Source organism: Manacus candei, unplaced genomic scaffold, assembly GCF_025592945.1.
Source record: "Manacus candei isolate 608988 ecotype Guabito, Panama unplaced genomic scaffold, ASM2559294v1 h1tg000028l, whole genome shotgun sequence".
NCBI lineage: Eukaryota > Metazoa > Chordata > Aves > Passeriformes > Pipridae > Manacus > Manacus candei.
In genome coordinates, this window is record NW_026138076.1 from 13,271,796 (window position 1) to 13,293,392 (window position 21,597).

At 40.2% G+C, this 21,597-nt stretch overlaps 1 protein-coding gene across 14 annotated transcripts in view; it reads right to left on the minus strand.

Moving 5' to 3' along the window:
• Nucleotides 1-951: 951 nt before the first annotated feature.
• Nucleotides 952-21,597, minus strand: part of MTUS1 (microtubule associated scaffold protein 1) — a 131,726-nt gene continuing 111,080 nt past the window's right edge. For 13 of the 14 annotated variants that reach the window (XM_051790294.1, XM_051790293.1, XM_051790295.1 and 10 more), the window contains 8 exons: nucleotides 19,178-19,244; nucleotides 10,556-10,770; nucleotides 9,926-10,031; nucleotides 8,878-8,951; nucleotides 8,678-8,773; nucleotides 6,100-6,216; nucleotides 4,785-4,882; nucleotides 952-3,993 (listed from right to left, as the gene is read on the minus strand). In XM_051790294.1, the coding sequence (XP_051646254.1) occupies nucleotides 3,777-3,993; nucleotides 4,785-4,882; nucleotides 6,100-6,216; nucleotides 8,678-8,773; nucleotides 8,878-8,951; nucleotides 9,926-10,031; nucleotides 10,556-10,770; nucleotides 19,178-19,244 (990 nt within the window). In that variant the 3' untranslated portion in view covers nucleotides 952-3,776. Of the gene's footprint in view, nucleotides 3,994-4,784; nucleotides 4,883-6,099; nucleotides 6,217-8,677; nucleotides 8,774-8,877; nucleotides 8,952-9,925; nucleotides 10,032-10,555; nucleotides 10,771-19,177; nucleotides 19,245-20,064; nucleotides 20,254-21,597 lie in introns of those variants that run through there. The other variant, XM_051790300.1, reaches the window with a different exon arrangement.

Below are 21,597 nucleotides of genomic sequence, written 5' to 3' on the forward strand. Positions count from 1 at the left end.
ACAGAAGCAGTGCCTTTAAGGAAGAATAGTCACAAGTGTCATGTCCTGTCCATCATCCCCTGTCCTTCCCCCCAAGCACTGAAATAATTCTTATTTAAAACGATGAGAATTATTTTACTATATATTTTACTAAAAACCTCCTGGGCAGGGCTGATGCAGTTACACATTTCCACCTAAATGAACAGTGACCCAGGGTAAGAGAATGAAGCCTAGGAAATGAAATGTAAATGACTTGTCAAGGTTACATGCCTAAAGCTGCCAGTACTGTTCTTTCCATTTCCATACCTGTGTCACTGCTCTTCTGAGGCATGGCAGCAGCAATGGACAGAGGGTATTTGTTTCTTAAACATTCAGTGATTATCCTGACTTTCTAATGACCTTTTTAACTCCAGCTCAGCCCTAAATGATTTCCTGGCTCTTGGGCAACTACAGTTTTAAATATAGAGGTTACTTACTGTCTAGAAGGAATTTCCTGCATGAATTGCATGATACCAGTTTACATGCAAGTGTCTTTGGTGTTTGTAATGAGAAACATCTTCATTTAGCTTAAGGAAATGATTCACTTCAAATTTTACAGCAAATACAGTGCAACTCATACAACGACCTTTAGAGAAAAGTATTGAAGGGTGAATTGAAGGTGAACCATATTATGAACAGTTTGAATGGCAAGAAACTACTTGGTACAGATACAAATGTCACTGTAACTTCCTTTGAAGCTTATCATTAGAGTTAGAACTACTAGTTAAAGTTCAGTATCTGAAGAAAATCACTTGTTTAATTGCTTGACCTTTGGTCTATGATTGTGGTGAGCAAGCTTCTAACTTTATGCTAAAGAAAAAAAACCCAAAAATATGTAAAAGTTACTGCACTGAACAAAGCTTTTGCTAACACATGGTACCCAAGGTAAAGCTTGAAATACTGATACTCAAACAGAAAAACATTAAAACAGTATTTACAGATTAATAGAATTATTTAATTCTTTGAGACCAAAAGGACAAACACTGAACAGGTGTTATTTGTAGTCTGATTTCTATATACAAGCAGTCTTGATTTCTTCATAAAAGCATTAAAGATTTTACTTGCAAGCAATTTAGAGATGAGGAGTCTCCTGTGTACTGTGGGAAATTATCAACAAATGAACAGTCTTTGTATTATTTACTATACCATACTTACTTTTCTGTACCAGTAGCCTGGAAAAGCTTTCCCTGCTCTGTTACATGAAGGGCTATGCTATATCTGACCTTCAAACACTTGTATGCAATCTTCCTGCATGTTTTATTTGAGGCATTACTTTGCAACTAATGTAATAAAAGTTCTTACCAGTGGCTGGACAACTGTTCTTGTGACATGACCTCTTAGACTGCTAAACTGTAACTGTGGCTTTTCTCACACACAAAACTTCCTGAATAAGGTGAGCATTTTAATGAGTTCTGTAGGATGCCTTTACCAGACATATGCACTTTGAGTACCTAATCTACATTTTTTTTTTTGTTAATGGCCAACTCAAACTGAATTGCTAATAATCACAAGCAAGCTCTGTGTAACTTCTACTTACATTAGAGTAGCAAGGGTAACATTTTCAAAGGGCTAGCTGAACATTAATTTGTGCAGTGAAGCTTCACTATTGCTGTTCTGCTGTGCTGAGCAGGCACTAAGAGTTTTTAGTAGCTAGAGGCATGTTCCTCCTTAGATTAAAGATTATTTGACTAATACAAGCAGAAGAAAAATCCTTAAATTGGTACAAAAAATTTATTGTAAAGCATTCAGCTCAAATACATGCAATCAAATCTCTGACCATAGAAAATAAGAATGTTCCAAGAGATACTTTAAGCCAAGTTGTAGCCAACACAGGATCTTCGTAGTTAAATTTGAAAAACATATTAAGTACTGAAACCACCAGTAAGTGGTTTGTACAGTGCCCTATAAAGGATTAAAAGAAAGCATAATATTCTATAGAAATGGCACCCTTAACTTGTACGTTATGGAAGATTAAGTAAATTTAATGATGAAACAGTCAATCACAAGTTTATTACAAATTTACTTACTGTATGAGCACTGTTAAGAGTCTTGTTTCTATGTCTGTATTCCTCAGTACTAGACAAGGTTTTGCAAGTCAGGTAAAATGAAGTGGTCCTCCAGTTGAGTTCCCTGAATGTTCTCCTTCCCCCCTGACTCCTGTCCTCAAACTACTAAAAAACACAGGGAAACTCAGCAGATACTGGTAACTGTCATGGCAAATTGTATGTCCAGCTAACAGCATTTGCTAACCAGTACTGTAACAGTGGTCCTGGCCCTACTGTAAAACCCAAGCTACTGTAAACATCAATAGGGTTTTGTAATACCAATTTGAAGTTGAATCTGTGTTTAGCAGGTAAAAAGTAGATATCTTAAACAGGTCTGATCAAGGATGGAGCAAGGCTAAATGAATACCTTGTTGAAGCTAAAGCTCATCATGTGACATTTCCAGAAACACTGACACCCTTGTCCTCCAGTTCCAGCAGCCAGGACAATTTTTCCCCCCTACTCTACAGAATCTCTAGTACAGGATCTTTCACCAAATACTAGCAAAAGACCAATATCCTGCAGTCTAAAAGGGAAGGTATGGCAGAATTAGCAAGACGAAATACACAGATACCACCTTTTCCCTCTTCCTCAGGTGAATTTAGCCAACCCTGAGGAATGTTCATACAAATCCTAATGCTTAAAAAGGCAAAGTAAGTGTGTCACCAGCTACATTGAAATTCACCAATTACTTAAGATTCATCTCGAGAACTGAGTTAAGAATGCACCTAGTGACAATTATTGCATTTTTTGCTTTGGCTTTCCAATCTACATCTAGTGTATCCTCAGAAATGGACTTGATGCTTTGGGAAATTAGCAATTCCTTTTCAACTGGTAAGATGCTAAAGTCTAGGCTTCTAAACCTGCAGCTCAAATAAGAACTTCTGAACTCGAGGGTTACTGTGGTTCTGACTACAACTCTGTTGACTTGAAAGCCAAAATCCACTGTATCCTGCAAAAAATGTCTCCTCATAAATGGCAGAGAAAAAAAACCAAGAACCCATGCAAAATATGGCTGCAATTCAGTTTGTTTTTAAAATTAATTCAAAGTTGCATACTTAGGTTGGCCAAGACATTAATGAGTCAGTTGACAAAGCTTTTCATGCCGTTTTTTTTACCAAACTGAAGCCAGAAAGCTGAAGGAAACTAACCTACAGTACGAGTGGCTGTTTCTCCTCATTGCTGGGCAAGGCTACTCTGCTAAAAGCATGCATACTGTCAACAGTATCAAGGAAGTAAATGAAGTATAGTCTTCAGCTTTTATCCTTTATTACGTACACAGCAAAGAAGGCAGCATTAGACACACGCACAGTGTGTTACATCCATTCCATCCACAGCACACACACGCGCACACACACACACAGCCTTAAAAAAGTGTCGGTGATAAGGAACATATTATAAAGGTTGTGATCTTTATCTCTAAGCCCCTGAGCTTCTTCTTAGAGTTAGGTGAAAAGGCAACAAACAAGTCTTTCCTTGCTCTTTAAGTGCTTTGTGCAACAATGTCCATAGAGGTCATAAACAAGTCTTTTTGGGAGGAGGGAATGTCTTACTCCCATATTCACAGTCTCTTCTCGCCATTTTTGCACTGAATAGTTTCCAGTTATGTTTAGATGTCATAGTCGGCTAATATAGCTCTTGCTCCTGTGATTAAAATTAAGATTGGTTCTGCAGATCAGAAACGAAATGCAATCCTCTCTTTCTCTCAAGAGATGTCATCTTGGTGACACAGCAGGACTAGAGAAGTTACCAGAATTTCGTGGGGACTGAAGAGGCACAGATGAAGAACTCGGAGACAGTTTTCTTGGGCTGCATAGGTCACCATTGTGCAACTTCCACAGAAGTTCTTCATTTTCCATTGACAGGCGTTTGTTTACTTTTGATTCTTTCTCTAGTGACTCCTGTAAAACAGCTTGCTCTGTAGAAAGTTGCCTGCAAACAGAAGATTTACATAAGAACACATAACCCAAGCTGAAAGCTACAGTATTGAACTTAATTGTAAAGAAAGGTTTGAAAGTGCATAAACCCCCTGCTTGGCTCACAACTAAATTCCATTCTTAAAGGGAGGATAGCATGTTCTCATCCTTGCTGGATTTAAACTGGTAGCTTGTAAAAAGCAGAAGAAACTCTCAATAAGAAACATCCCTAAAGGGTGGAAAAAATTTCTGAAGAGTAAGACTTGTCCTACTTAAAATAATAGATGTTTTTAAATGGCTGTGCTGGAACCTTTGGGTCTTGTTGCAGGCTCAGCTCTACATAGAAGATGCGAACTGGAAGAGTCTGACCATCGATTTAAGCAAAAGCTGAAGTTAGGAGAACCTCAGACCTGCTTTGTTCATGTTAAATAATACTGTTATTGCTAAATAAAACACATTTTGGATAAATGTAACACACATTTGTTAAATATAACACACTGATCTAAACTGGGGACAAATCACTCACTGAAGTGGTTAAAACACAAGTTTAGCTCACTTAAGAGAGACAATCTTTGTAGAAGGGTATTCCCTGAAATGTTCGTTTTGAGCACTGAAGAACATACTGGGCCTTTACCCCCTTACAATCTGTTCCTGCTTGTTCTTCTACAAAGGAATGCGCATTTGTAGAGAGACAAGTGAGGAAGAAAGGGATGTGTTCTTTTACACAGTACTACAAAACTGCATTCACTAATATTTATACAGAAATTTCTTTCTCATCACATCTAAAAGTCCACAGATATTTTTCACCTTGAAAGCTCCATGTGTTTGTCCATCCGAGCTTTTAATTCTTCGTTTTCTTGCTGAACCTTCTTTAATTTATCCATTAAAATTGTGTTGTTCTCCACCTTAGAAAGAAGGTCACAGTTTAAAATAAAACCTATACATTCGCTCATCAAAATACTGAGCTATCACAGACATTCGTAATCTGGAGTTTGTAGACCTTGTTAACAGTAGATATAAAAACCTGAAGTAACGTCAGACTGACCTGCTGCCATGGCTTAATGTTCTGTAACGTCAAATAGATCCTACTTACCTTATCCTTGTGCAACACTGGCACTTGGCCACTTGTGCTGGTTAGCTGCCAGCAAAGAGGACTGCATAAGGGATCTACTTGTTAACCAGGACATTCTAGTAACTTCTGCCAGTGACAGCCAGCAGTTTTAGAAGCTGTTGCAGACAGAAGACTGTCTAGAAATAACACAGTAACATGCCAAATTTAGGAGCTCCCCTGTGTAAACAGCTTTCTCTGTTGCTCTCCTGATTCCACTGCATTTTAAGGAAAAACTGAATAAATGACTGGATAATCCAAGGGCTTCTACACTATGGCCAACATCTCTCAGGAAAGATGAAGGTTTGCTAGTAATTTACTAGTAACTGTAGACCAGGGTAACATGCTGCTGTACAACACTGAGCAACGGACTTGAATGTATTCCTTTGTATCCAAACCTCTTTCTATACTTCCTCATTAAAGTCTTGCTTAAGCAAGTATTACAACAGTGTTTGAAGGCCCCACCCAGAAGAAGGACCCCATCCTGACACAAATAACAGTATGCTGAGTAATTGCAAGTTCTGCCCCCAAAATTGTCTTTTCATGTGGAATTACACACCGGTCAGGAGCAAGTTCACACAGCTAAAGTAGCACCTTAAAGATAACAGCTAAAATGAATGACCTAAGCTAATCAACATTTATTCCATTTCATATTTGATCCCTTCTTATTAAATTAGGATAATTTCCTTGTTAATGTTTTCCTGGCAGTGCAATCTATCTTCCATACCACTCAAGCAAATGTAGCAGGTAAGGATTTTTTTCTCCAGGGACGAGGGAGAAGAGAGGGAAGTAAAAAAGAGAACATGGTCATTTACAGCATCAGGCATTCTTTCCCCTTCTTTACATTACAGCCCTGAGTGCTGTACCTACAATGTGAGCATGTCCCATCATGATTTCATGTTTCCTGTTAAACAAAAAATATTAATTCTTGTTGAGTCTGACCAGTCCGAGGTCATTATCAGAACACAACTCAGAGACACAACCCCAATCCGCCAGACTCCTAGAAACACTCACCAGTTTTTCCATCTTCATTAGCTTTATATCCTGCTGATGGAGTTTCTCATTCTTGATCTCCAGCACTGCTTTCAAGCTTTCCAGCTCCTGTTCCAGGTACATAATCTGTGGGTTTTTCTGAAAGATTTCCAGAGAGTTTGCTTAGTGCCCTGAATTTCAGGAACAATTTAGTTGTTTCTCTGCTATTCAGAAAAAGCAAGAAAATAATTATGGTAACAACCATTTCTTGTTCTAAGTGAAATCAAGTCAAACAGTTTAGAATAAATAACAAGATCTGATACGACCTTCTTCTCTGACTTTGTTTTTCCTTTGGTGTAGGTGGACAGTTGCAGTTTTCCTCAGAAGCTGTTCAGAAAACACTTCATACACAGACATGAAAAACCCTTGTGACTCAAGGCACTAACGCTGTCACAGCAAAACTTGTTTCACAGGAGTGCCCAAAGGCTCCCTTTAAGGTTAGGAGTTCCAAAATTTATTTCATATTACTCATAACCCATCCCAAGAGAGAATTAAAGTAAACATTTGAAGAGTCTTCAGACACTGGAATAGTTCAAAAAAGCACCAGAAGTTTAACCTCAGAATCTGACTGATCTTCCCTGGTTTGAGTCCGAAGGTTTATAAGCAGAAATTCAAAGTTTTCAGTTTTACATTATTGTTAAAGCCTGGTAATGCAATTGCACACACAAATCTTGCACTGCTGTACATCCATGACTTATCTACAATACAGCAAGTTAGGACTTCCTTTTTTATTCTTCCTTTTTGTTGTTTTCTGAGAGGTGGAGGGGAGAGAAGGGAGACAGGGCAAGGTCATATGTGGTTTCCTGAAGGACCTATATTCCAGAGTAAGGAACCATTCAAACACTGCAGAATAAAACACACTGTCTACTTTTCAAAGGCAAAGTCACAGGCAAAAATAAGGAGAAGTAAAGCAAATCTCAGTCCATTTCCAGGTAGTCCAAGTGGAACACAAGCCAAATCAATGTTTAAGTGCGTTGTGTATCTAAGCAAAACTTGTTTTAGTGTATTTGGGTAAGAATACAGGTGCAGTGCACTGAGTAACAGCTTCACTGCTGCGCCAGAAACCTTATACTGGAGGGCAATGCCTGCAGTTTTATGGGGCACAGTCCCACAAGGACAGGGACAGTACATATTGCAGGTAACAGGGGCTCCATCACCTATGCAGTTCATTCTCCTGCCTGTTTTTAAGCACTATTGCATCAGTGATTCTTGTTTAACCCCTTTTGAACAGAAGTCCGTGTGAGGGGTGGAGCATGCTGTGCTGCCTCAGTGAAGGCAGCAGACAATTCCTTCCTCCCTCTTGTGATTTTACATTGAAGCCAGGAGCTAGGGAGAAAAGCAGTCCTGAGAAGTTTAAATGCAGCTTACAGTATGTTCGATATTCAATTCATTGTCTTTCCCTCCTCTAGCCCAGTGGTCTTAAAATGTCTTTTTGAAGTTTAATCTGAGCACCTACATGAGCTACTCATAGCAGAACACACAGCCAAATAAAAAGACTGAAAGGTCTACACAAGTTTTTAGAAAAAAGCTGGGAATATCAAGTGATGCTATCTAAAGGATACCAGAGAGTTGTAAACACATTTCTGTCTTCAAAGGGTTATTGGAAATTCTGATAGTGCAGAATTTTTGCTTAGTACAGAAGAGTATGTTGAGTCAAACTGGTACTTCTCCACAGAGAAGCCTCAAGCTTATGATGCATCAGGACACAAAGTGCATTTGCAGCTATGTAAAGGCACTTGACTATTGCTCCTTTAACATAAACAAGATCTGAGCATGCCTGTGGAATACAGTTCAAAATCCCACCATCACAGCAACATACTGTGGTTGCATATTCTTCTTGCAGCAGCTCTGTCCTGCCACTAGAATAAGTAGTAAGAAGAAAAAACCCAAACAAATTAAATTCCAGTGAAAACTAGGGCAACTTCTACTGGAGGCATCCTAGGTGAGTTCTTAGGCATGGAATTTCTCTTTATGGAATAAACAATACTACTGGTATTCCAGCTATTTCTGGGTAACCAGAAAGATAAGCATGTTTGTATCTAACCCTCCCAGTGCATGAAAAACCTAAGAGCACATTTCTATCCCAGGAGCATCAATGATAACAGCAGCCTTGAGAGGAAAGGCAGGAAAAAAGTTTATCTGAAGGATAAATCAGCAACAACTACAAATCAATGTCTGAATAAATGTGTTAAAGACTCAAGTACAAGAAGAGAGTTTTGTAGTAGTGATGCAAGCCCACACTGATCATAGCACTGTTAGAACAGTTATCAACTGTCCAGAAAAAAGCTGTGGTACAACTTCTGCATACACATAGGTCTTCAATTTAGCTTAGGATATTATTTACACCCCTGACTTAGATACTCAACAGCTTTATAGATTTATAGTGGTAAAATTCATAGACAGCATCACAGTGCTTGCAAAAAACTGGCAGATGAGCCACTTACATAAAATATTACTAAGTAAGGGAGTCCTATCAGGCTTGATTGCAAACCTTTCATATTATGGAATAACCCCAGGCAAGATCTGCTCATCCCCATTACTTTTGAAGATCAAGACTTACAACATTGGCTTTTTCTTTGGCTATTTGTTTTTGTTCTTCTAATTTCAGCTTCTCACTCAGAGAGTCGTTTTCACTTTTTAGTTCATCAATTTTTTTCTGAAATGAAAATACACGGTATAGTTAGGCCAAGAATCGACTGCACATCTCCAAACTGCCTTTCAAGTTTTAGACTGTTGCAATGACCCCAGCCTTTAACAAACCTCCAGCAATTCCTGCTTCTCTTTAAAAGAATCTTCAAGTGACTTCCTTTCAGATTCATGGGTGTTCTTGAGCTCTGAAACAAATTATTTTTGCAGATTTTTAATATAAGAAGTGAAAATTCTTTTGGAAAGAAACAGCCTGTAAAGCCAGCCTATACACATATGCACAGATGCAGAGTCAATGACAATACAGAAAGAACATTTATCATTAATTGATGCAAAGCATGTATGAAGTATCAGATTTACTGCCACTTCAGATTTGTGGATTGTCCCCTTGCATATCCATTTCATTAGCTGAGAGCACATCAGTTTTGAAAGCATTCATCTGTGTGCAGCAAATGGATTTAGCCACATCTGAAAAAAGCTGAGTTTCTAGAAGGAAACACAGCAAAAACTGAAATTGTGTTCCTCTACAAGATTCTAGAAAAAATTTCCTTGCCTCCTTCAGAGATGCTGTGCAGAGGAGTTTGCTCTTTGACAGCAGTGGAAGCGTCACCAGTTTTGAAGACACAGAAGTGTCACTGGAAATTTGGCTATCAAGTGGAGTTGGAAGGAGGATGGAAATCATCATCACTTAAATTAATGAGATACAATGTCATTTAAACCTAAGCACACTCACCACCCCGTCCCTGAAGAACCACTTTTGCCCCAGTGTACTGTACCCAGTGTATAATGTCCATGTCATTCTGGAAAGCATACAACCTACTTATCCTCAGTTTCAATTCTGAGGTGCTCCTTATTGAACTAGGGAGTAGGAGGAATTACTAGGCACTGGAGACATTGAGGGCAATTCAGACATTTTCTACTGAAAGAAAAAGTCACTTCCACTCAAACGGTTTTAAAAGTTTCATTCAACTACAATGGGATCGTGGTTATTGCTGTATGTAAAATGAGGCTTGTTAGTTCCAAAGGAAGGAATTCAGCCAATGTTTTTAAAGACAGCTGGCCACTAAGAACAATGAAGTGGACATACTGATCAGAAAGCCTAAATATTTTTGTTTGTGACTAGCAATACTATAGCATGTGTATTTGAATACAAAATACTTGCCTGAAAAAGAGGATTCATACTCCTTTTTCAGCTCCTCTACTTTTTCTGAATGTCTGTTTTCGAGTTCCAGCTTAAAGCTTTCATGTGTGGTATTTAAGTTGTCCACCTGCAATATGACAACATGATTTTTCTCCCCTTATGTGTATCAACCCTTGTTTAAAGCATTGTTTCAATGTCTTTATGTAGTACATTGAGTACATTTAAAATGGTTTAGTAGGATTTAACAGGAGAAGCTAAGCCATGTGCAACACTCAGTAAATGAAAATGATGCGTTACAATTTATCACTACCAACAGGATGACATATGCATCTGTCACACACATGGAGTTGTTGCAAAGCAAGGTCAGAGGGCAGGTGTGTTTCTATAAATCTTAAAACTCAAGCTGCATCAAATATCCAGTGGAGCTCTAGAAGTTACTGAAGCTGGCAGAACACAAGGAATCTCTACCACGTTTAAACATAAGTTTAAGATCTGTACAGCTTAATATAGTAGTATTTTTATAGCTGCAGTGAAGTAGAGTTTCACATTAAATAAAGAAGCTCTGTTATTAGAAAACCCAAGATTCTCTGAAGACTCATTTGTAGCAGAAATCAATTGCTAGAGAACTTTTCTACTTTGAATATTACAAACCTGCTCCTGGAGTTGTGCTTTGTACTTCTCAGCTTCCTCAATGCAGATACTTTGGAGTTTCTCACATTCTGCAGTGTAAAACTGTTTAAGCCTCTCCTCCAGCTCAGCTAAGTCATCATGATGTTGCTGGTTTAACTTTTGCAAAAATCCTTCATAAGCAACTTGCAGTTCATTCCTGTCTCTCTCCAATTTCTCACAAGCTGCAGAAGTGGTTACTGAAGATGTCAAAAGAAAAAAAGAGAAAAAAAAAAGTAACTGGATCAAGTTCAATACTAATGTCACATCTTCATTTAGAGGTATTAAAGACAGTGAACACACTGCACAGCAACACGGATATACAAAGACAAATATGATTTATCCATGAGATGTGTGCCACCTCCAAGGACACATGAAAAGATCTTTGCAAAAATATTAAATTCAGTGTTTCTTATGCTGCAAATTAATTCAATCTAGTTAAGCCACAAACCCACACAGAAAGCACAAGTGTGACAGTTTGTCATGTCATAGAAGAATGAATGTCTCAAGAGACAGACTGAAGTGCTCCAATAAAAAAATTAATTGCATTTGCTACTTCACCTAATTTGATCCCATTTCAGTAGCTTATTTGTCAGAGTACTTTGCGTTTTTATATATAAACCACTTAGCTAAATTTGAGAGTCTTAATATCCTGAAAACTACACATTCAATGTTACTCACACTCAGATATACAGCAGAGAAGCAATTCTGCCCTCACATGCACAGCCCGATACAGAACTGCCAATCTGAAAGGTACTGCTAATGTTTGTATGTCTGAGATATTTAAATATGCAAGATACAGAACAGTTTTAGCCAAAAAGTATAGAGTATTAAGCAAAGAGAAATGCTGTGTAATTCTCTTTACATCTGTATTAACACAGGTATGCTATGAAGACTGCCTAGGCTTGTCTCCCCATATTTGCAGCTGGTTAAAAGGCAAAACAGAAGTTAGTAACTTCTATTTTTTGAGTTTGAAATTTAGCATTCCCATCTCCAGGCAGCCAGGCCCGAATAGGAGGAGTCACTTTCCTACTGTTAATATGACTGCAGCAAACGCCTTTCGCATTTCCAGCTGCACCCAAAGCCTGGAAGCAAGGTGAAACAGGATCTCTAACACAAGAGTGTAGTCACTGACCTTGAGCAAAACTGCTTCTATATGGACTCCAGTACTTTGGTTTAAAATAAATTAGTCAGATGAGTGACTGCTCAAGAGAAAAATCAACTAAAATCTTAATGTGATCCTCAAAGACAGGAGACGTCATGCATGCATGCACTTCTCAGCAGTTTGGCACACTGCCCAAACAATGTAAACATAAACTCTGTAAAAGCACAGGAAGATTTAAGGATTTTTGTACAGGCAGCACAGGGCATTTTCATCACAGTTGTGTTTGAGTCTTAAATAAATCAATTACAGCATCTACAAGGACTGATTCCCAAAGCAGTAGTGGGCTCAGCTCAAGGGAAACCAGCCTGCCCCAGCAGAGCGCCTTCAGTTACACATCTGATTCCTTCTTTGCTACAGCTCATCAAAAGCATGTGAGTAACTCAATAAATGACACCTGCACTCTCTTTTAAGGAAACTGTAAAGAGTTTTGGCCCTGCTATCATCACTTGGAACCTGCAGTTGAACTAGAAAGCATTAAGAGAGTGAGCTGTATTGCGTGGAAACTGATGTGCATGTGATTTAGGCTTAAAAGCAGGCTTAACAGTGCTGGGTCTGTGTGAAAGATCTGTTGATCTGGACAGATTTAAGCCAAGCTCTTCATTCTGGCAATAATGCAACAGAGGCTGAGCTGAAACCTACCACAACATTCCCTGCAACCCAAGCAGATTTCACAGTTTTTGATACTTTCTATACCACCACCAAGAAAAATTTTTACTTTCCTATCTTTATTCCTTCCACAAACTTCTCTTACAACTGCTCCCTTTGGGAAAAAAAAAAAAAAAAAGGAAAAATTAGCATTTACACTTCTATAACATTGCCTTGGCATAAAGTTATTGAATATATATGCACTGCATTGTCATGTTTTTGGGGAAGAGAAAACATCACTGTTAGGGGACATCACTTTATAATGCAAAGAACCAGGCAACAAGCCAAACCGAGACACTATAGAGCCAACCACATGCACATGGATCTGACCTTCCATAGCAAGAGTAAGGGCATAGCTGAGAGGCAGGCAACTTGCATGCCTCAGTTAAGGTAACTGTAGTAAAATGCTTCACATGATCCACTTCATTTAAAAGCGACAGAGGAAAGAGCAAGCATTAAATTCTTTATTTGCAAGGTCAGAGCTATTCATTTGCCTCCATTTAGCTAAAAGAATGTGCTGCCTGTCTTTGCCTTATCTTTAAATGTCAGCACATGGAGCTTCAGATGATGCAAAGCACTTCAGGAAAAAAGCAAATAGCAAACCACACCTTTGTCAAAGAAAATAGATGCATCAGTTCCCCTTCAGGCAGTTTGCAATTCAGATTTATGAGAAGACTAATGTTACAAAGGCAAACAAAAACTTTTAAAACTTACATTGGCAGTTAAATGTTGTTACCTTAAAGGTAATGTCTGGCCTCCACAAAGCTGGAGGCTGCAATGCTTCCTTGCGGATCGCAAGCCTGACGTGAATCTCTGCCATCCAACTAAGAAGCAGAACTTCTAAACAACCAGTGAGCTCCCAGTATCATGGTGGTGGCAAGAAACGGAGCATGTGAAGCATGAAGCTTCAGCAAGAGCACCAACTAGCAAACTGTTAATTTGAAATTATGAGAAGTCCCATAAACCAAACTTTGTCTCAATACTTGAGACTGAAGTGTCTGCAGCAAATATTTTGCACAGCCCTATCCATCTCCAGAATGAATCATGTATTTTATGACTGTGTTCTGCCTTCTTTTAAGAAAGTTACCTTTTCCATGATTTGTCCCTAATTGCTTAGTTTGGCCATCTATCCACTGGAAGGAGATATTGCACAAGTCCTGACTAATCAAACTCGACGGCTACTCAATTTAAGAATCTTCTCACTGAATTGATGCTTAACTTTAAACAAAAATTTGTAACTGGAACATGTGCTTTTCCAGTAGCACACACACACACACACAAATCTCCATTTCAACTTCTCAGCCACTTCAGAGACACCTGAAGGGCATACTTCAGCACTTTTGTATACTACTACTGTGCTTCCTTTCCCTTCTTAAAGTGCTTTCCTCTGCAATTCCACATCTTCATTATGCCACACATCAGACCACAAACCTTGAGCAAAAAAATTCAACAGGGAACAAGTGGTTCAACAGCATTTCAGATAAAAATCGAGCCACAGAGATGAAAAGATGCACTATCCATTTGTTCATGGTCTGTTCAATCTTACCTGTAACACTAAACCGTTTTAAGCTTTAAGGACAGAGCATATGGAATGCTGTACTTGGCAGCCAGAAGCAATATTTACTTCTTTATTCAAATAGCGGAGCCATAAATATTCCTTCCCCCCGGTTGTTTCAGCCTCTCCTCCCAACTATACAACAGTCTCTCTCTGTATTATTACAACGTGGAGCAAGATTATTCTGGTTTTTTAGGCTTCTTAAAACTGTTTGTTAGAAATGAAGAGCCTGGTTCTTTTGAGCAGAACCACGACTTTCGGGAATCACAGGAAGTTTCTGAGATTTGGTAAGAGCATATCTTCAGAGCAGAAATGCTGGTTTTTACACACTCATCTGTAGTAGTTAACAATGGCCACTTGCATCATGGGTATTTCATTGTGAAGCTTTTTACATGCCAAAATCATAAAACAAATGCCTGCAAGAGAGAACCGTGGAGAACCAGGCACATGGCAACTCCCTGCAATAGTGCAAATGGCAGCAGATCCAAACCACATCAACACTAGCTCCAGCTGAAGGAGAGGACTACAAAAGTTGCCTTCATATCCCCAAAAAACGTATTTCATGTTTCCACTAGAAGTAGCCAGGAGGTAAAACCTTACAATTGTGCAGTATCTCCTGTCAATTTTTTTTTCTAATTATAAACCATTCATCATGCAATTCAGTCTTTATGGCTAAACTGCTTAGATAAAACATTTTTCACCTTACATTCCCCCTAAAAGTCACCACAACCTAATGCTAATAGGATAAAATATACTGGATTTTTTTTTGAACCCTGTATTAAATTGTTTGTAACAAATAGTTATCTTCATAAAATTGTCCAAGTCACTCACTGGCCTAGTTATGATTTATGAAAAGGCAGTAGACTGACTGCAATTTTGAAACTGAGTTCACTAGGACAGTAAGCTGGCAGCATTTTAATAGATGAGAGGATGTGAAAAGGGGGGTAATTACCACAAAAAACCCCAAGTATTTAGCATTATGTGACATTACACTGCACTAACACTTCATTGCTTGAATGCTGTATTTCAGACTGCAAGATGTATGTTCACTTGACCATAAAGTCTACTGTAGTCACAGAGCCTCATTTTCTTCTCCGTACAATATATATTTTTAAATATATCTAATAACTAATTTATGCTTTTGGCAGATTCTCAATACTGAAAATTCTACCCAAACAAGCTTTCAAGTTTCTGACCAAGTTTCTCTTGGTGTTACTTCTATAATGAGGCTAACAATACAGGACGTTAAGCCACATTTTGTATTTTTATTCTTGGACAACTTGAGATGAGGCAAGTAGACCAAAAAAGCCTGCTGTAAGCTACATTTAAGTAGGTATGATTGAATAAATATGTGAAGCATTCACTTATCAGGAAGTAAGTTCCCACCCCCAATGCTGCAAACGCTACAAGTGTCAGCAAGCAAGTGTATGACGTGTGGCAAATTAGGCCCAGCCTCAAATAATTGAAAGAATTATTTATTAAGTATTTTTAAGAATCACCTTACCCTGAAAAACAAATCACATTCACTCCACCTGTCTGTAAAACACAATAGTCTCTTCTATCTGAACCTCCAAAGCATTCTGAAGATAATTTATTATTAACAAAAAGAGAGTATGAAGGTATTTTGAAAAAAATAGTTTATCAATTTCAATGCAGCAACTGGAGGGGAGAGAGAGGGGATCAGCATCTGTCTGGCTGTACAGGGTACACTCGGGCTGCTCCAGGCCACAGAGAAAGGCTCACGAATGGCAATTTTCAAAGGGCCAAGACGGGCACAGGCTGAGTCAGCTTTGCACCTGCTGTTTTGTAGCAGGACTGAGCTGGATCACATCCAGCATGGTTGCAAAGAGGCTCTGAAACAATGTGGAGAGCAATTAATTTAGAGGAGTAGTTTCGTACCTCTCAAGAAATATGCGGCTCTTGCAATTTCTACTTACGTAATTAAAACAAGGAACTAGAAACAACTTATACACTTAGCTTGCTTCTTCAGAAGGGAAACAGGTGACAAGCAGGACATCCCTACCTGCTCCAGGCTCCCAGAACTAAGGCATTTACATTCAAACCATGAAGTTTAGTCTTTGTAGCTGGAGATTTTAAGGAAACCCAAGTTCAGAACCCAATTGTTAATGAATCTGAACTGCCTTTGGAAAAGCCCATCCCAAATACCTTTCATTGCTAATCCTTGCATGCATTTCCAGCCAGTGAGAGCAGAGAGCAGTGTCTGGTAACCATCTGCCCTACGGTCAGCACAGCCACATGGTCACTGCCAAAGGCCATTCTGGGATGGTAATGCATATTCAAGTCATTAAACAAAGGTATTTTGGTAGAAAGGGTCGTATGGAATAACCCAGCAAAACAGACCATCTGACAGCAAGCCAAATTGGTTTTACAAGGTAAATCCAGGACCTTGGGAGTGTGCACAATTAAACTTCAAAGCAAGAAACTGAGGAATCCAAACTGTGCAGGGTACAAGCTGCAGGGGCCTTCATGTTCCTCTTAAACTTGGCAACATGCAGGGCATAGAGCACACTGAGCTGGGCACACCAGGTTCCTCTTCTGAGACTGCCCTCAAAGTGCAAACCAACAGGCATTAAAACCATGGAGCTGGGACTCCAGGGAACATGTCCACATCGCCAAATAAGATTAAAACTGCACTGTCTGAGACAACCTATGCCTAGATCCTACTGTGAATCAAAATTCACAGTACTTAGGTCAAAACAGCCTATGGAAATGTTAAGTTCAGCTATAGCCATTTAACAGTGTCAATAGAAAGCTGATTAGCAGGTGTGTATTTAAGCTGATTATTTTCAGCTAAAGCTACTGTTACAAGAATACCTTTCTCACACCTTGTCAACAAATGAATAATTTAACTTAAAAAAACCCACAAAACCCAAACCCAGTTATTTTTAAAGCTACATAAGATTGAAGACCTATGTAGTTTTTCATTTCTGTAATTAAATCCACTCCCTTTACATGCTGAGGAGAGCAGTACAGACAGGCTAGACGTGTGACATGGTTAAGACAAAGAAGCCGCATGAAGATAAATGCCTCACTGAAACCATGGTCTGGAAACCTTACAAAGGGAAGCGAGCCCAAGGCTGCCATTCAGATGTTCCTGCAGAACTGATCCAGGAAATTCAGCTCTCCGTGAGGGGACCAGCTGACGATTTCATCCAGCAGCATCCCCGTCTGAGACCTCTGTGCACTTGGGTGTCACAGATCCATCAGGCACAGTTATATTTGAAGTTTTTTTCTAGTTATCAACCTACTGAATGGCATATTCATTCTTGCAAAGGGAGTTCCATGAATGAGTTCAGCAGGCTGTTAATCAAAGTAGAAAGGTACCTCAACTTCCGCCAAAGCCCCCAAAAATGGTAATGGGTAAAAGTAGCTTTTGGTCCATACATTTAAGCTAAATTTTCCCTTTCCAGGTAACTGATAAACATAGTACCTAGATTGATAAAGGAAAAATAATATTGAAGATGCAAGCCTATGGAAGAGATTTTCTTGCTCCGATAGCAATCCTTCTGAAGTCATTTTCACAATGAGGTAAACAAATGGGTTTGCTCAGAAAGTCATGCTAAGTACATTAAAAAAACCCACCTAGTTTATAATGTTTATAACACAACTTTGTAGTGATGTAAGAAGCCCATTTCCACACTAAAACTCTAGTTCTGTTGTCAGTTTAGGGTAGTAGAACTGCTGGCTGCGGCTGATGGGGGACACCGCCCTTCACCCTCCTGCTCCTTCCCCTTTCTCTGCTCCAGCACCAGTGCTCCTTCAGGCACATGCTGAGCCAGGCCAGGCAGCTTTGGCAAAACAGCACTTCAAGTCACTGATCTCAGCTGCCTTAGGTCCCCAGGTAGCTAGCTCATTGCATGGCTGGGCACACAGCTGCCCAGGGAGAGAGATGCAAAGGCAGAGGAAGGCCAGGCTCTTTCAAAGCCAGCCCCTACAGAGACCTGCCTGGGACAACAGCAAAACTGCAGTCCAGGTGCTTCATATCAGCAGGAAGATTAAAAAAAGCTGCAGCTTGACAGATGCCGGACAGAACCAAGCTCTAGAAAAGCCTCAGCTTTTTAGTACTAAGGTTCTGAGAAAGGAAACACTACATATTTCTGCAGTGTCTTTGGTACTCTCACCTACCTACTTAGACTACAAATATTTCTCTGCTTGTGATACTGCCTCAGTTCACACACTTTTAGCTTTATGCAACAACAAATAAAGCTCTTAGAAAACTGCATTTTAAATAACCCTCTAAACTGGATGACAGGAACAGTGGCAAGTGGAGAAGCTGTGCTCTGTTGCTTCAGCTGGGGAGACAGGGCGACCCCTCCCTCCCCACTGCACTTCCAACTCTGAGCACTTGCCAGGGAACCTCCGCCTTATTAATCAGTGCTAAAAATTAAATCTGAACATTAAACGCACCACCCGCATCTAACGAGACCTACACTCACACTTGTTTGGCTGAGACAATGCTCGACTTTCAAAGCATGTGAAAAGAAGTGTTTCCAACTTCTCCATCAATGTCATATCTGAAACTGCTCCACATGTATTACTTCTGGTTTCAAAGCTTTTTTTTTATTATTTTTTAAAGAGGTTTCATGATAAGTGTGTTTTTACAGAACACTATTTTTACTTTAAAGTGTTATCGTTTTCAATCCAATTACTTTTTACACTTCACAAAATGATCTGGTTTTGAGTTAAATGCAGTTAAATCAAGCTTCAAAGTTGGCTAAACCAGCCCCTGCACATTATAGCTTAATTTCATATTATAGCTGCCCACCAGGATGAGTTCAAAGACTTAATCTCATCAGCCTGAAAGCATTTCCTTAATTTTACACTCATCCACCTACAAGTCACTACAGCAAAAATGCAGATTTTGCACAGTATATTTTACAGGTTTATGAATGTTTTGCCAGCAAATCTCTAGAAGACAGCATACAAACAAGTTAGGGATCAAACAGAAGTATACATGCTGTCAGCCATCCTCCCATTTTTAAAAAGCGAGTGCTTGGGTCATCAGATGCATGTTTTGCAAGGAGGCCCCGCTAGGCGCAGTCAGATCAGTGCCAGGAATTCAGTGAACCTGGGGTCACGCTGTCAGGGCTCCACAGCGCTTAAAGCTTCTGAGCGGAATTCAGTCAGGGAATTAAATGACTGTCATTACAATACCAGGGCATCTGTCTTTCTGTTTTGCTTCATTTTAGTTCTAATGAAGAATACAAAAATAAATTCTTACCTAGTTCTCCTCGAAGGTTAACTAGTTCTTGAGATAACTCTTTACGCTGTTTCAGTGCTTCCTCCCTCTGCAGAGAAAAATAAACAAACAAATGCAAACATTTGGTTACCAGTGATCTGAGCGGGGCACCTTCCAACAATTAACTTACATGTGTTCTGCAGGAAAACAAGAGGCAGGAACAAGAAGCCAAGATATGAATCACGATAACAGTTCATCTGTTACAATATATACAGATGTTCTTCTGTTGTTAAGGAAGTTATACTTTAAAACAAAGAAAAGCTTTTTCCAGGATAACATTGCAATTAAAATCCTACTTCGCAGCAATTAATTACATATTTTATGGTGGGTGTAGCAACACAAGCCTCCAGAACAAATCAACTGATAGCTGTCAAGGGCACAGAAGTATAGTGTATAAGTGAAAGAGGCATGCATTAAATATTTATCTTAAGCTTACTCAAACACAAACCCAAAAACTTTGCTAAACACTCAGTCTTCCATGAAGGAAAGGCACAGCCCTGTTCAAAGTTGAATACAACCCACCCTTCTGCTCACAGTTCTTAATGTTAAGATAGACAGTGTTTTTTACACAGAGAGAATCATAAGGAATCTGTGAACAGATCATAACAAAGCAGAAGCACCCATCTCCCTGCTCTTCCCGGGAGCTGTGCCTTGGCCAGGGAAGGTGGCCGGTCAGGCCCCTGTGCCCCTAGACCTGCAGCCCAGGGAGCGGCACAGGCACAGCCACGGCAGGGCTGCTCCAAGGCTCGGCACCGCCACCCCACACCCATGGCCACGGCGTGGGGGTGGCAAGGTCCACGCGTCCTCCTGGCAGGGTGCTTCACCTTGCTCCCCGCCGTCGGCAAAGCTGTGAAACAAACACTCATTACCCTTGCTGCAGCACACTGAGAATAGAGGCACAGCCTGCTGCTAGAGCAGCCCATCTTCCCGCGCCGGCAGCCCCCCGCTCGGCCCCCCGGCCCTCATCGGCGACGGCGGGCGGCGGCACCGCCGAGCCGGGCAGGTCTGGCCGAGCCGCAGGCTGGACCTTGCCTCCGCAGGTTATCCTGCTGCCGCGCCGGGCGCTCCCGACAGCGGCAGATACTGCAGCTTCTGCAATTGGCACAGGCAGCCAGCGATTACTTAAAGCCACAGCCCTTCTTTTATGAAAGGCGAGCCCCAGACATTATTAGACCGATCGATCTCCGCTTGCTCCAGCGGCAGCCGGGATCACAGAGAGAAAGAACACTGTCCTTCTCCGCAGGCGTTTCGAGCTTGCTATAACGCTGCTTTCACACCTAATTTGCTGATGCACAAATAAGCCACAGGAGGCCTGAGCTGAACGGGAGACCCACAGATACAGCGACTTTGCTGCTGTCAATGCCCACGCTTATGTTCATAGGCCCTGTGCGTGCAAAGAGCTTGAAACTCATGTTATATGCTTTTCTTTTAGCTAGGATACATTAGGGGAAAGAAAAAAAAAGAAAAAAAAAGGCAAAAATAGAGGGGGGCACCCCCCCCCAAAACACTGGCCCAAAAATCACACAGACTTGTCCACAATTGACCACACCAGAGGAGCTCACAGACTGGTAGGGCCACACCTGCACCCGGTTTTCCCCAGGGAAAACCTCATCTTTACAACAGATTCCCTGTTTCCTCTTGGTCACTCTTGCTGCAGCCTGACCACAGGCTACTGTCTTAAGAGCACCCTGTTCTGGAGGCAGGGAATACTCACTGCATGCCTGCAGAACAAATAAAGCAGCAGAATACACCATTCTTAAGAAAAACTACAAAGAATGAGCACCCAGAAACCAGTCATGTATTAAGGTCTGACACAAGACTAATCGAAATGAGTAATTTTTATGCTACACACTCTTATTTGCTGCAAGTTTTATTATTAATTATATTATTATTCTGCAGCTGTAAAGGCTGGTTAGAACAACCAGCCAGCCCTTTACTAGAAATATTTATATTTTTGATCTTGTATGGGAAAGATTCCCTTTCAGTTACTCAGTTTAAGCAGTCTTAACAGTTATTTGGACACTGACACATTAGTAGGGCTATTAAGTAGCTGTGTTGTAATTTCATATTAAGCACTTAGAGGCTTTTTACAGTGGCAGTGGGCTACGATTGAAAACCACGCCTAGCTCTCGATGGTAAATCTCAGGATACCAGAGAGCTCAGTTATTGAAAGGACTCACCCTGGTCTTCCCTGCTTCTCTGCTCAAAAAGGAGAGATGAGTCATCTCACTCCAGCTTAACACCTGTGTTCCCACTACGGACACAGCATCTGATGATGAAAACGTGAATGCTGCATCCTTACATGCTGGGACACAACCATGTAGTGGATCTATAATCAAGTTAACTACCAAAGCACTTATGTTCATGCTGATGGGATTTTCCAAAGCTTTTGCAGTAACTCA